At 35.7% G+C, this 14884-nt stretch overlaps 1 protein-coding gene across 2 annotated transcripts in view; it reads right to left on the reverse strand.

Moving 5' to 3' along the window:
- Positions 1 to 4837: 4837 nt before the first annotated feature.
- TRPM7 (transient receptor potential cation channel subfamily M member 7) overlaps positions 4838 to 14884 on the reverse strand; it is a 54034-nt gene continuing 43987 nt past the window's right edge. For both annotated transcript variants that reach the window (XM_084531931.1, XM_084531930.1), the window contains exons 27-40: positions 14574 to 14650; positions 13643 to 13702; positions 12259 to 12340; positions 11774 to 11844; positions 11235 to 11272; positions 10520 to 10545; positions 10160 to 10210; positions 10007 to 10072; positions 9093 to 9376; positions 8659 to 8741; positions 8129 to 8334; positions 7415 to 7466; positions 7218 to 7324; positions 4838 to 6357 (exon numbers count right to left, since the gene is read on the reverse strand). In XM_084531931.1, the coding sequence (XP_084388057.1) occupies positions 6227 to 6357; positions 7218 to 7324; positions 7415 to 7466; positions 8129 to 8334; positions 8659 to 8741; positions 9093 to 9376; positions 10007 to 10072; positions 10160 to 10210; positions 10520 to 10545; positions 11235 to 11272; positions 11774 to 11844; positions 12259 to 12340; positions 13643 to 13702; positions 14574 to 14650 (1334 nt within the window). In that variant the 3' untranslated portion in view covers positions 4838 to 6226. The remainder of the gene's footprint in view (positions 6358 to 7217; positions 7325 to 7414; positions 7467 to 8128; positions 8335 to 8658; positions 8742 to 9092; positions 9377 to 10006; positions 10073 to 10159; positions 10211 to 10519; positions 10546 to 11234; positions 11273 to 11773; positions 11845 to 12258; positions 12341 to 13642; positions 13703 to 14573; positions 14651 to 14884) is intronic.

Here is a 14884-nt window from a genome sequence, read left to right on the forward strand (position 1 = left end):
GAAATGGACACAGGTGCTAAGAGCAGACAAAAGCCAAGCCTCTGCATGGCTGTCAATGTCCTAAATGTTCTGGACTACACTGTCATTGTCAACTCTTCTTTCTTTCTAGGCTTTATCCTTCTTTCTTTTGTAATTTCTGGTACTACACCATACTTTAAAACTTCCATAACTTGGCCATCACCTAGCCATATTTATATAGCCAAAGGCTATAACTAGGAGCCACAAGTTCTTTTTCAGCATGTCAAGAAAAGCATGTGCTAAATGGGAAATTAAAGAAAAATTATTCTGGGATGGTTGAACTTCTTTGAACTGTTATATAAAGTTCACATTTTTAAAATTTTATTTTTAATATATGAGCAGTTGACTATAAGAAATTCTTGATAATAAATTTGGTATCAGCCACAGATGGCTAGTAAAGTATGCCAAGCAGCAGCTCTTATACTGAATTGCAGCTTTGTATGGTATACCCACTTATTTAGAAATGATTTAGTTAAGGGTGAACAAAAATACAGTGCCATGACAAGCAGAACCCTCATCCCCCCCTCCAAGGGGTAAATTTCCCTCATCCCGTTACAACTCAAAAAAAAAAAAAAAAAAAAAAAAGTAGGTAGCCAACTGTTTCAGAAGTGCCTTCAACACTTTCAATGGTTAGAATGGAAGCAAATGTTCAACGTGGCTTGACAATCAAACCTGCAAAAGACACTGAAAATGAACGAATGATCTACAGCACGCTAGGACCCTTGAAGTTTTATCCATATACTTGGCGGTTCTTTGAAAAGAGTGTATAGGCAGTAGTGCTGTTTTTAAATAGTGTCGATAGTATCTATACTATTTTGCTAAGTGGTTTATATATTGCTAAGACTTCAGCTGTTCCCTGTCCATTACTGCAATGCAAGGGAAGGAGACACACTCATTTGCAACGCAGTAGGGGGGCATTAGGTCTTGGTGGACCCATTGCAAAATCCTGGTGGTTTTATAGTGTTTGTTTTTTGTTTGTTTGTTTTTCCCTAAAAAAAAAAAAAAAAAAAAAAAAAAAACTACTTAGAGCTCGGGTTTATTTGTAAAGAAATAACTGTTCAAGAGAGAGTCTAAATGTAGCCAATATTTGAATAGCTTTAAATCTGGTGCAATTTATCAGCACCTCCTTCCAGCTACAGATTAACTTGGAGGCCTTGGGCAGACAGGCACACACCCATGCTTACGTGACTCACAGTAGTTATCCTGTCATCCCAGCAGCTACTTGCACATAACATCAAACACAAGTCTGTCTTGGAAGGAAGAGTTCTGATTCATTCTTGGCTGCACAGCTTTTGTTTTTCTAAATCTTCAGATTCAATGTTATCTTTACCCACAAAAACCCTTCCTACCCTACCTTACCTACAAAAATCCTCTTCCCCCCTCTTTGTTATAGGAACCAACCTCCCCGCACTTTTACAACAAAACTCGTGCTAGCAGCAGCTTGGAGGTCTCTGTCCTCTGGCTCACTTCCTCCATAGCACCAAGCCAGGTACAAAGGACGCACTGTGACAGGATTTTGCTTGCAGTTTACCACCTCTTCTTTTAAGCAATGCTAAAACTAACTTCTGTGAAAGGGAATGGTGGGCTTTACGAGAGACTGGCTGGCTGCTGCCCACGTAGGCTAGTATTTAGTCTTGTCCCCAAACTTGGCTCTAAAGTTCCATTACTTTACTTGATGTCTGCAGTAAACTAAATTACTTTTCCGAGAGAAATTAAACAAAAGTGTAATATTCTGGACATATGGGAAGGAACGATTTAATTGCTAGCAAAGTCATTTATCAGAGGAACTGAGCAAACATAGGGGCATAGCAAACAGGTTTTAGGCAGATGAAAAGGGGGAAGAACTAAAGCACAGAAGGGCAAGGAGAGGAAGAGGTGAGTACGATGATGCTACAGACAGCATTAGCATAAGATGAGGGGCTGCAATTTGACATAGCATTAGATGAAGTTAATGAATTATTGTGTGCATGTGAGTATGAAACAAAGGATATGACAATTTTAGCAACTGCATCTTGTAGTTTGTAAGAGGAGAATAGGTTATTATTGCATGAAGTGCTAAACCACAAAACGTAAGGAGGAAACAGCTACAGCCCTGAAAACATTCCAGCTGCACTCTTACCTTCTTAAGAGCCTCATGGAGCTCATTCGGCACACAGATCAGAAACGCCTGTGCATCCTGCTGAGTCCTCTTGATAAAAGTTGGCTACCACTCCTCAAGGACTAAACACAAAACCTCTGGGGAAACAGTCAGACTCTCCAAGCCATATACCAGACATCAAATAGCCAAAGGCAGATTCACCATACTCCCTCAGAAAAGTAAAAGTTTCAGGTAAAGAAGGAAAAGAGGGTGGCTCTACCTTCAAACAGGAGCATAATAAACTTAGAAAATAGACACTGGTACAGTGCAGCTCTGATGGCCTCTGTTCCAGTTCTGGCAGAGGCAGGAAGAGCCTGGGCTGCCTTGGTTTCCTTCCAGCACTTTGCCCAAAATAGTTAGCAATAAGGTGGGCATCTGCTGATGCCACTGCACTCAGCATCTCAGCCTAACCCAAGTTTATTCATGTTTGCTCACACTTGTATTAATTTTTATTATTCCCATGCTACTATGCATCATTCAAGAAGACAACAGAATATATTTAGTGCTACTTTTTGTGGATCCGAAACAAGACCTTGATTACACTATTTTTGGCATTACACATAATATAGAAATCCACATCTGTGCTACTTTCTGCAAGCTCCAGGGCTTAGAATTAATTTCCTGTTACTTTCAGCAGATTACCTGCAAGAAAAAGTATTAATTATAAAGTAATCAAAAGTCTTTTCAGAAGAATTGTTACTCATTTTTGTTTTCCAATTGATCTGTTAGCAGCATGCAATGTGAATTGTTACTACCAGGCTTTTAGCTGTAGGCTTTTCTCATCTCCAAATTCTTGTACTGTTAAGTGGTATGTCATTTAGCAAAATGCAACCATGAAGAACAAAAGCGTAGGAAATCATTGTCACAGGCTTAAAAACCAAATCTCTCCTTTTCCTAATCACAAAGCTACCAAGCAGTAGCTAGGAAACCAGCTCCCCAGGAGACTCACCTTCATGTATTTCACCACAACATATTTGGAATTGTTTTTCTCTGAAACGTTTCAGCACCTAAAATACTGCAGTAAAACACTCAACAATGCTGAGTTTGCTGGATTCATTAAGCAATGAAATTAGTGTATTCATATACTTGAAATTTTTGCTTAAAATGCTATGGTTGTAGGAAATTAAGTGCATTTTAAAGCAGACGTTACCTAAGTAACCAACACTACTATGCAAGTACATAATACTCAGTTTAATCTGTTATTCAATCAGTTTTTCTTCTAACAAAAATATCCTGAAGATCATGGTAGGCAATCAAAGCTATACAAGGAATGAACGCAGCTTACCTATTTACTTATATGAAAGACATTGTTTAAATAGGTTAAGCTAAATGTCCTTTTAGTAGGAAAGACATTGAAGCCTTTACAATTTCTACTAAAAACTATTAGAGGTTTGAATTAGTATTCTTGTACTTAAAATATTAAAACAATGATACCAATGCATGCCAGTATTTTGGTTTTAGGCAGTTAACAGGTTCTGATGTTCAGTACTGCTTTTTTTTTTTTTTTCTTCCTCCTCAGAAATCTTGAAGAAGTTTAAAAGCTGATGGATCACAACTCTTTTAACTATTCATAGAGAATAATGGGCATGCATTTCAAGATTGATAAGGCTTTAAAAGAGGAGCGGCATTCGATGTTATCAGACAAATGCACTTGTTCCCACAACCTAGTTTAGAGAAGTGCAGCATCAATAGGATACGGTATTTATGACCCCCGAAGGGTCAGGATACTCCTTCAAACCAACTCTTACTTGCCACCACATCTTTCCAATGCCTTCTTTGAAGAATACTTACAATTATGATTGTTTTCTGTCAGTCTGAAAGAGATTGTCTTCTCCTCAGTTTACATATAGGCCTCTCATGTAATTCTAGCTGTAAATCTCCAGGAGTAAGATGCTACTCATGACAGGAAGATGTACAGAAATACATACACTTAGCCACTGATAATCACGCCCAGTTATCTACATGTTCCCCAACCCTATTTGACCCTTTTTGTCTTTGAAAGGCTTCAGGCCCTAGGCACTACAACAGTGACCAGGGGAAACATTTCCCCCTATCAAACACCCACCACAAACTTCAGATCTGTTTATTTTTTAAGAAATTAGTCACAAGCAAAGCTACTGAAAACAGTCATCATGGTTGTATAAGTGAACTGTGTATTGTTAAATTTTATTGTCAGGAAACAATGTTTCCTAATTTTAATGTGTATTTTTCCCAAAATGGTTATCCTATTTTATATACTAAATTTAGTTTGTAACACTTGAGGCTCCTTTAGGAATCCTTCTTAATTCTAAGAGCTAGCCTCACTAACACATTGACTATTGCTTTTACTTGACTAAAATACAGCATTAAAAAGTTATAATTACTACCTTGAATAGATGCCAAATCACCTGACAACAACTGAAGGGGATGCTGGCAGGAATCCAACAAGGAACTACAAATTTTAAATAAACATTGTAAAGAGCTTTAAAATATTTTGTGTCATTTACTCATTAATCCTATCACATAAGTTTGTCCACTAGAGGTGTTTTCACATTTTTTCCCCTGGTTCCTGTTGTTACCACAGCTGAGATACTCCAAAGGTGGACAACTGCTTTGGTCCAGCACAGCAAATTCTACTTTTCTGCATGAAGAGCTACTCAAATTCATCCAAAAAACCTTTCAGACTAAGACAGACAGCAGAAGTCTGTAAACAAGAATAAATTTATTTTAGATTCTTTAAAGATTTAATGATATACAAAATGTATACAGTATTATATCCTTATAACATTTTACCTTTCCCCGTCAAACATAAAACACCATTTAAACAGCTATTGTGTTCGTGCCTTAAGTCTGTATCTATAAGATACACTACTGAATAAAAAAATTTATAGAGCTATATACTGCCCTTTTAATTAAAAATTACAAATTAGTACCTATGTAACAAAAAAATCGCAGCATGAAACTTCAGTTGGACAACAGTTTTTTCTTGCTGAATGCTCAACAATATTTGGGACAGTTAAATTACATTTTATTGGCATGAAGGTGCATTGCAATCTCCCGTACTTTACATAACGCTATTCCAATCCTAGTCTCTCTTAAATAAGTACCACAAATAACATAACATTAAAGATGTTTTCTACACAATTTTAAATACATTTAAAAGTTATGTGTACATTCGGTTTGATACACTGGTTTTATGAGATCTTTGGAAGGCATAACTTCTGAAGCAGTCACTACGTACAACAAAAAGCACTTCCAACTTGTGTTCTCACAAGGCAACTTATTTGGACCAGTACATACTATTTCTTCTATTAAATACAATTATACCAGTCTATCATGGCTTTGTTTGTTACTATTTCATGGTGACATGATAAAACTGAAATGTATAAAACAAGAAATCTCATTATGCACAATTAGGGCTCTATTCCACAAAAAATAACAGCTTTACAGCTACAAAGCTGAAACCTGATTCAGGAGACTCTCTCTCTATTGGAACAGATTAAGTTCCTACCTTCAACCTCAGCCTACTGGCATCACATACACACCCCTCATTTGGCTCTGTCTTCTTCAAAAAGCCAGAGTAGAAGACATCTGGTTAGAAAATGTTAGCGAACAGTTCCAAAAATGCTCACAGAATACTCTGGCATCAGAGAGGTAGGTGCTTTCTCCTATCTTTTGCCGATTGACAGTAGGACAGCTGCCAAAGAGACAAATGCTTTACCTTAAAACATCAACTACCAAGATCCTTTTGGTTGAAGGCATATTGCACACCACAGGACTACAGAGAGAAAATCCTCCACTAAACCAAACCAAAAGCAAAAATAAACTTTCTGCTAAAAAGCCCCCTTTAAAAACATACCATAAATACTCATCATTATTCAACCTCTAAAACGATCAGCTGCCAAGCTGTTCTCTGTAGATGGTTATCACAAGTTGTTAGGTCCTCAGATAATGGACCAGCCAAAATTCCACTTATAACACAGTAATCCTTGTTTTGATGCATCTTTCTTTTAATTATGGTGGAGGAAAGATAAGTGACAACTTTGTGACATTCCATGAAGTTTGGATGAGGCCACTGATTTGGTCACATCATTAGAGCATCAAACGAATAGAATTAGCTGAATCTGATTCTTTGGTGCAGCTTCCAGGCTGAATTGTCAATTCAGGGGAATCATCCTGAGGAAATATAATCTTGTCAGGTGTGTAATCATTCCTCTTCAGATCTAAATAAACAAAATGAACCAAAGTTATTTCAAATAACTGGCTAGGCATATGTACTTATAAGTAAGAATTCCTCAATATGTATTCAATGCCACAAAAGGATGTTTTATTGTATATGTAACAGGAAGCATATAGTTCTACTTTAAAAAGTGATGGAAACTTAATTATTTTATTTATAGATACTATATAGCAAGTACCAAATCAACTTCTAATGGAAATCAGACCCTTTCATGACACCCTTTGATGCTACCAGGAATTACAACTCAAATTTAAAATAAAAGACCTCTCTTCATATGAGAAACAACCTAAAAGAGTAGCATTGAACAGGCAAGATCATGCAAGTTCTTTACGTTATTCTGCCAGTCTAAAAGCCTGATACAGAGAAATAATTTCAAGGTTTGATATGAGTGCAGTGTAGTCCATGCAACAAAAATATTCAGAATTGAATGCTTTACTAGAACAAATTTATGCAGACCTAGACACATATAAAAAAAGGGCAAAGCCCCCCAAAAAAACACATTCCATTTTTTGGCTAAGAAGTCTCAGATTTTGCAGTATCTTTACCTCATTTTCCTACTTTTTCTGGGAACTCTTATTATTTTTTACTGCACCTTCTGAAGTCAAGATCCATCTAGTTTACCTTCTTCAAGTACTGTGCATACAAATATAGATTACATACATTGTCAAATCCTTCAACTAGGATTTTTTATCTTAAAATGGCGTATCTTTTTGAAGTAAAAATACGAAACTGATGTTTATTACTTACTCTACTTTCATGGCATGACATTACTAGATCATTATGTGTTACACAAAACATCGTGATACCCGAGAGCTTCAGAAAAAAATACAGCACCACTCTTACCAGGAAGTTTAAGTTTCCTGCAGCACGAATTACAGTGATGCTTTGCTCTGAAGTTTTTTATTGCATCCTCTCCCAGATTGGCTGGACCAAACACCATATCATATGACCTGAGAAAGAGTGCGTAAACATGAATTGCATGTGTTCTCTGGCAAAACTTTTACAGTACCTGTTTTCTTTAAATCCTTCTATGACCTTACCTTTTTTCTCCAGCTTTTATCACAGAGGGATCTGTCAAGTTTTCACCAACACCTTTAGACAGCACATGAAGAAAAAATTAAATCTGATACATTACACAAATGCACTAATATTGAAAAGCCTTGCCATTTTTAGCTATGACTTCTCAGCTTTTCCAAGAATAAAGGCGGAAAGAATTAAAATGGTATAGAATACGTGAATTGCTCCTCAGCAAGCGCTTTGTAGCTCTCAGATTTCCTTCACCTAATTTTACATCTGCCTGCAATTCTTAACTAGTTTTCACCTGAGAGAAAAAAGTTTCCTATATAGAACTTCTCACAGCCAGAATATCAGACAGACAATTAAGTATAAATACGGCTTGCCATATTGGCACTATACAAATGTGTCAACAAATATATATACATATTTTTTTATGGCACATATAAGTGAGAAAACTCATATATATTTATATTCTCTGTAGCGCTATAACATTTTGTGCCATATTTAATACACCCACCATTGATTCAGACGAACTGGAGCAAGACACACTAAATACTGCTTATTGAATATAAACACTACTTATTGAATATAAATTCTTAATAAAATGCTATCACAAGAGAGTCCAATAGTTGGAAGCAATGACCCTTATGGGTCCCGTTCAACTCATTCTATGATTCTATGAGAAAGACCCAGAACAACCTTGGCTGTTGACCCCAGTTTCAAAATTGGGACATTACCTTGCAGATCTAGTACCAGCAATTCCCCTCTTGTATACTCATAGGTCCAATGGCTGAAAGCTAGCATAACCTCCTCTAGCATGTTAGTTGGAATTATTTCATCACCATTGTTGTTGTTATATTTTCTGAATTCTCCTGTCATGCACTCTTCAACTGCAAACCACTGGCCAGCCGAGTGGCAATATAACAGGAAAACTTCCAGGAACCTAGTAAAAAGCATTCTTAATGAATATATTTCCAAACAAATGACAATTTAGTCATTTACTACTAGACAACTCTTTGATTTAGTTATCACTTAAAACATTGGAAGCTGCTATACAAATTCATTAATATTATCATTCTAGGCTAGAAGCAGTGCAAGAAAGTATCAGTGAAAACACTGCCAAGAATATTTGTCTGACACATTCTTTAATGTTCAGAGACATATTCACCTATCAGTACCATAATATATTTGAGGTGTATGTTCACAGCCCTGTAGGCATTCTTCTGGAAGAAGACATGCAGTATGCTAGAAGTTTAAACTCACTCACCTTGGAGAGTATGGTATGGATTTGGGCTTCATTTGATTGAAAGCAAAGGTGAGCTTCTGTGCTGCCCTCTGCTGCTGAATTTCCTAGAATTCAGAGCCAATATTCTATTAGCAGCATTATATGAAAGGAATCATTACGGAGCCAAAAAAACAAAACAAAACAAAACAAAACAGCGAGAACAGTAGCTACTGATTTCCCCAAGATAGTGTAACAAATTGCTTGCTTTTAAATTTACATTTTAAGACTTTGAGTTTTTTGACTTAGTAAACCATACTGTAGCAGATTTTTAACCCTTTAGTTCATAGAGAACAGAAAATTAACTTTTTTTTCTTTTGTAATATATATACACACACACACACCACAGACATGCTATTTTTCAGGTGGGAAAAAATAACGCCTGTCTATGCTTAATAATTGACAAGAATAAAACTTACTCTCAAGCACAAGTGTAACACAGTATCCTCTTTATAAATGCTTGACCAAGTATTCACAACTTCAGGAAGAAAAGACTTGATGATATAAAGATGACCTGATTTGAGGATATCATATTCTGACCATGTGCATACTACTTTAAGAGCTCGGCGTAAACCTCCTCCCATCTCCTCTTTACTTAAAAATTCAATTTTAGCACAGAGTCCTAGTTGTGACCAGGAAGACATGCTGTTGTTCAAGATGTTGGGAGAACTTTCTTCAAGGCGATACACTGTGACTGGTTCACCTATATTACAATACAAAAAGCAATTACCACTTTTAATTTTCAAACTAAAGCACTGAATATCTCCAGTTTCTTAGATCTCAACACATATGAAGTTGCCCCTCACATTCTGAATCAGTAAAAAAATGAAACTAGCAGTAGGAAGACCCCTCTTTTCGTTCATATAGCAGCACAGTAGTACAGTGTTTTTGTCGTCTTGATTAGAGCTATTAATGACACCATTCAAACAGCATTAAGAACACTGAATAAATGCTTACATGCACTTTAAATGAGTCAAAACAAGTCCTAACTTAAAGGAATATTTGCAGAATAGTTTGCTACAAAAATTGTTAGTGCAATACTATCAACACCATTCTGAGGACAACTACAATTAATCTTAATTTCATAATCAAGTGAGCTGCCCTAGAAAAGGTGTCAGACATTTCAATTTTTGAGTATTGCAAGAGTGAACTAATAGAGAACTATTTTAGTTCACTAGTTACAAGCAAGCTTGAAATTTGTCTTTATCATTTTCTATTAGAAGAAATTTGTACAGGGATTTCTTTTGTTTTCTTCCCCAAAAGACCATATTAAACAAGCCCTTTGAACTCTGACCCTCCCCCTCCACTCACCAACAAGAATTACAGTCTTTACCTCTTGGAGGCACAGGAGTGAAGGGAATGCTCTGTGATAACCTCATCAAGTTATTTCTTTCTACAGCTAGAGAAAAATTACAGCATTTATTAGATTTTAAGGTTCTAAAAAGTGTCATTAGAGATATGAACTATAGTTATAAGAGGCACTGACCTGAATAATAGTAATTGATATCCATGATAGGCTTGAAAGGAGAAGCAATGCCTGAGAGAGATCAGAAATAATGAGACACTGCCTGCTACCTGTATTGTGTATCAAAACAACCACGTGCAAAGACCACTTCCCAAGTGACTAGGGCTTGAAAAAGATTTGCTATGCAGAAAATTTAGGATCTCGCTTAGATCTTCAGTACTTCAGAAGAAATTGTAGTACTTGAAGGCAGGCTGTTAAAACAGTAATCGTAGTGCTACCTCTCCGTTAAGTTCCAAATTATCAGCATTCTCATACATGACCCAAACAGTTGCTTGTATGAAAAAGCTCCCAGCTTGTTTATAGCAGAAACAAAAAACTTACCATTCAATGCATCTTCTTCAGATGGCCTGTGAAATGTCACAAAACCAACTATTATTGCTTCTTAAAAACTTGTTTTTATAATTACTGATTTTGACACATCATCCTAGGTCACCTTGTTAACCTCACAGTACTGCTTTTATCTTATTTTTCAAGGGCAGAACTGCTGCTTAATTACAAAATGGTAATGGAAGGCTGTTAAGTAATCTCCTGGTTTTAGAGCTATACTTTAAATACCACCAAGTCACGCACAACATTATGTAAAGTTTGCATCACAAGAGCTCGTTCCCACAGAGGTGCTTAATTAAAGTGCATTCACAACAGCTTACCCTTCTGTTATCAGATTAATAAGGTAATGCTTTTAACAGTTAACTCAGGGGATAATTGTTAACAAGAGCAATGACTGCACAATTTCAGAGAAGGTTTACAATTTGGAAGGTTGGGTAAAGACCTTTGCCAGGAAGTTAGCTCATTAGTAAGTGTCAACACAGACATTTTCATGTAAGAGCATGTTCTGCCCTCTGATATGTGACTCAATTAACTTAAATATAACCCATCATAGCATTCCAGTGAACACATTCAGTTATTTATTAGAAAAGTCCTTAAACCTTGTTTTTTCATTAAACACAGCTGAGTAACACTGCAGCCAAAGACAACAACCAAAAAGAAAAATCAAAATATAAAATGGAATTTCTCCATTACTAGAAAGCTTACTTACATTTGATTGCTATTTGAAGGTCTACCTTGCAACCAATCCTTTAAATCAAAGGGAAAGAAAAAAAAAAAGGCTTCAATTTTGTAAGAAGAACATAGCATATTTAATTTGGGGGGCAGGGAAGTTACGTGTTTTAAGATCTTGCAGTATAGACTGCTTATTGGAAAGATTTCACTAAACTGTACTGAACTGCAGTCGAACGGGAAGACTCAAATACAACCGAGGATTGGTAAATAAAATTAAAAGAACAGAGAAGTCTATGTTCTTTGTTTTATAGATCGTATAAGCATTTTTGTTCTTAAACAAATAGTCTTGTTTTACATAAACAGGAAGCAGTGTATGTTTTCATAGTGAGAACATGCACAATATGTAGTAGATAATATGTATAGCTTCTTCCCTCAGTCAGAGGGAAGTCCCCTCCTGTTGCCTCCTTGAACGAATAGGACTACAAATCAGTATTATTCTTCATGCAGTCTTTCTTCACCTTTATTTGTTCACTTTCTAGTTCTACTTGACAACAACAAAGAGAGGAGGATACAAACCGTCAACAAGGCTGCTTTAGAATCTACTTGCTGAGTATCTTCACATGATGCTCTTCTACTCTTGTTGTATACTACAAATGAAAAAGATTCATAACTGGACAAAGAATGGCATATGTCTTTGTTACCTATTTTCTAACAGAGTGAGCAACTAGACAGCTCAATTCGTCTCCTACATAAAAAAAAAAAAAAGGCCTGATCCACAATTATCTACTATTACAAGTTTCCAGCACAGTTCTGACTGGATCACTTACCTTTTTATGATCTAGCTATTTAGCTATTTGCTGTTGCAAACAGATGTAACAGAATTTAGTTGGCATGACCAGAAGAATCACAATGAAACATGAGAGCCAATTCAAATAGCACCAATCATGGAAACATTTCAAGATGGTTTAACTTTTTCTGTTTTCCTTGCACCCTCTTGGAATATGCATTGTCAACAAAATCGAGAGAGACAATTAGGCCACCTGAATCAATGACATACTTACATTGTTCTGAATGGACTGCCAAAGGGTCAGTAAACCCACAGCAAGAACTAGACTGTCTTAGACCACAGTCAGTTTGAAGACCCTACAAAAGTAGTACACACATCATCATTATCATTGTTCTCAACTACTACTTTTTTAGTGCTACATTAGAAATATATATGTTTTTTAAACTTGTGGATGTACCTCAAATACATTGCTGCAAATAAATGCTTATGTCAAGTGCTAATTCAGCTAAAACACTTTTTACAGTTAAGTATCAGCTCTGACATTTTCAGTTGCTTATTAAGACTACTGATCTATTTGGAAAAAATATTTTAAAGAGAATGTTACAATAAGATATATGATATATACATTATGCTAGATCTCTACAAGTACCATGTTCAGCTGTTTTGTCATGTATCTTCATTAACTATCAATTCTCATTTGAGAACTTGGCTCAGGCAGAAACTTCAGTTTGAAAAAGTCATTGAAACTAAAAATAAAATCTAAGTGTTGCCACAAATACCTGCAGTTTATGAAGTGAATTTCCCCACTGACACATTCCTTAGTAATAATTACATACTTTGAGTATCTACTGAAATGGTCAGCTTCAGACAACAAGATGTTTATTTTGCAAACATACAGAAAGACAACTTCATCCCAAACTGCAACTTCATGTACACTGCAATGGAACCAGAACACTCCTCACGATCAGCCTAATAATTCCAATGGTTACCTGAATTAAATTTTAAAATTCAAGATTCTGTAGAACAAAAAACAACTTGAACTTAGAATGGTATGCTTTGCTTTCATTTCAAGACTTACCCCAGTTAGGAAGTTGTTTCCAGCCTTTTTCACGCTTCAAATGCACACACCCACAGGTATGTGTACAGGTGTGTGTATGTATGTGTACCAAGTGTGTGAGTGTATACATATACTATTGGTGTTTGGATACCTATGAGAAAGACTATTTCTTTACATCCCTAGACAGAAATACTTCATTTAAGTGTACCAGAGAATGCTAAGCCAAGATAACAATGCTTGGCTGCCAGAAGGTACATACATCCCCCTCCACCCTTCTGTGTCTTTATAAATTTTATCACTCTGTATGTACTGTGTCTGGATATCGTAACTTTAATGTTATACTTTGTGAAGACATTTGAAGGCAAATTCTGTCATTTTTTTTGTGGAAGAATAGACTACAACTACCCCTTGTACAACTGGCAAACTTCCCAAAGTGTGTTCTTTAATTACTTTTAAAAAAAAAAAAACAAGGGTTCATCATATCTTTCCCCTGCAAATAGTGATCTATGAAAACAGTTTCTTATCTTCACTGTAAAGAATAAATTCTACCATCTGGTGAAAATGGTCTTTCTAGAATAAAATGGAAAGCTTCTGCACTTACTTGAAGTCTGGTTGTCTCTATTCCCTCCAATATAGCTTTTTTGAAGTCTTCCTGTTGCTCCTATTAGGAAAAAAAAAAAAAAAAAAAAAAAAAAAAAGGCAAATTGTAAACATTATTAAAAGTAGCACTGGAATACACACACACAAAGCTTTTTGGTCACACATGATACTTATCAGAAGGCGCACTAGTAACAACGCAGCAGGTTTTGACATTGCAAATGGTCATCATGCAATTCACAAGTCAGATTCTCCCCCTCAGTGAGGGGTAACTGCAAATGGAATCTTTTATATATGTATATATACATATATATTTATTTATTTATATTTGTATAACACTTAGAGGACAGCTATGTCATAATTAATAACTTCCCAGTAGTTATTTGTAATATTCTTTTATGAAAACTGAAATTATACATCATTTTAATTGGCAAAGTTTAGTAGAAAGGCCTTTTCTTCTTGGAAGCACATCAAACAACTTTTGAAGCAACTGCAGTCACTTTCAATCATATACACTATGATCTTGGTCTATATAATATCACTGTAAATCACTTAAATCTTCCGAAACACCAATCTTGAAATTTACAAGTGTCAAATGATTCTTATTTAACTGTGGGATATATAATTTTATCTTAATTTTAATTTACAGTTATATTCATTTCAGCTTTCATAACCTCAGGTCTTCTTTAATATTTCATTAATATCACATTATGAAACAAGAGTACTTGATGTGCAGTTAAGGTTGCACAAGTTTTCACTCCACTGCTAATCAGAAGAGTTGCATTCCCTCCAGACTGCATTTTGGAAGTTCTTTGATTTTATTTGCTCTTAGACTTTTTCAAGACATATGGTGAAGTTACAATTGAAAAAATCCACAACCACCAAAAACCACTGTCCTCATTAATCATGCAATCACTTTCTGAAAAACACATTACCTCAATATCAGCACTTCTTTCTTTAATTTTGCTTGCTGCTTCTTTAAACCGCTGCAACTCCATGCTGTCTCTGTGACCTTTGACACAGTGAATTGAAAAAGAGTATTCAAAATCAAAGGTAGACTGACATGTTCTGACCATGCCAATAGTTTTATCATAAGAACAAAGGGTTACAAACCATCTAAATTCTGTGTGCCTGACTGCACCAGAGAAGACTTTCCAAACACAATAAAATTGGTGTAACAAAATATTAATATGAAACTATTGCTTTTCCCGCATTGTGTGGGCTACCACAATTCAAAATGTGAAAT

The sequence above is a fragment of the Aythya ferina genome (genome assembly GCF_964211825.1).
Source record: "Aythya ferina genome assembly, chromosome: 11".
NCBI classification, from domain to species: Eukaryota; Metazoa; Chordata; class Aves; order Anseriformes; family Anatidae; genus Aythya; species Aythya ferina.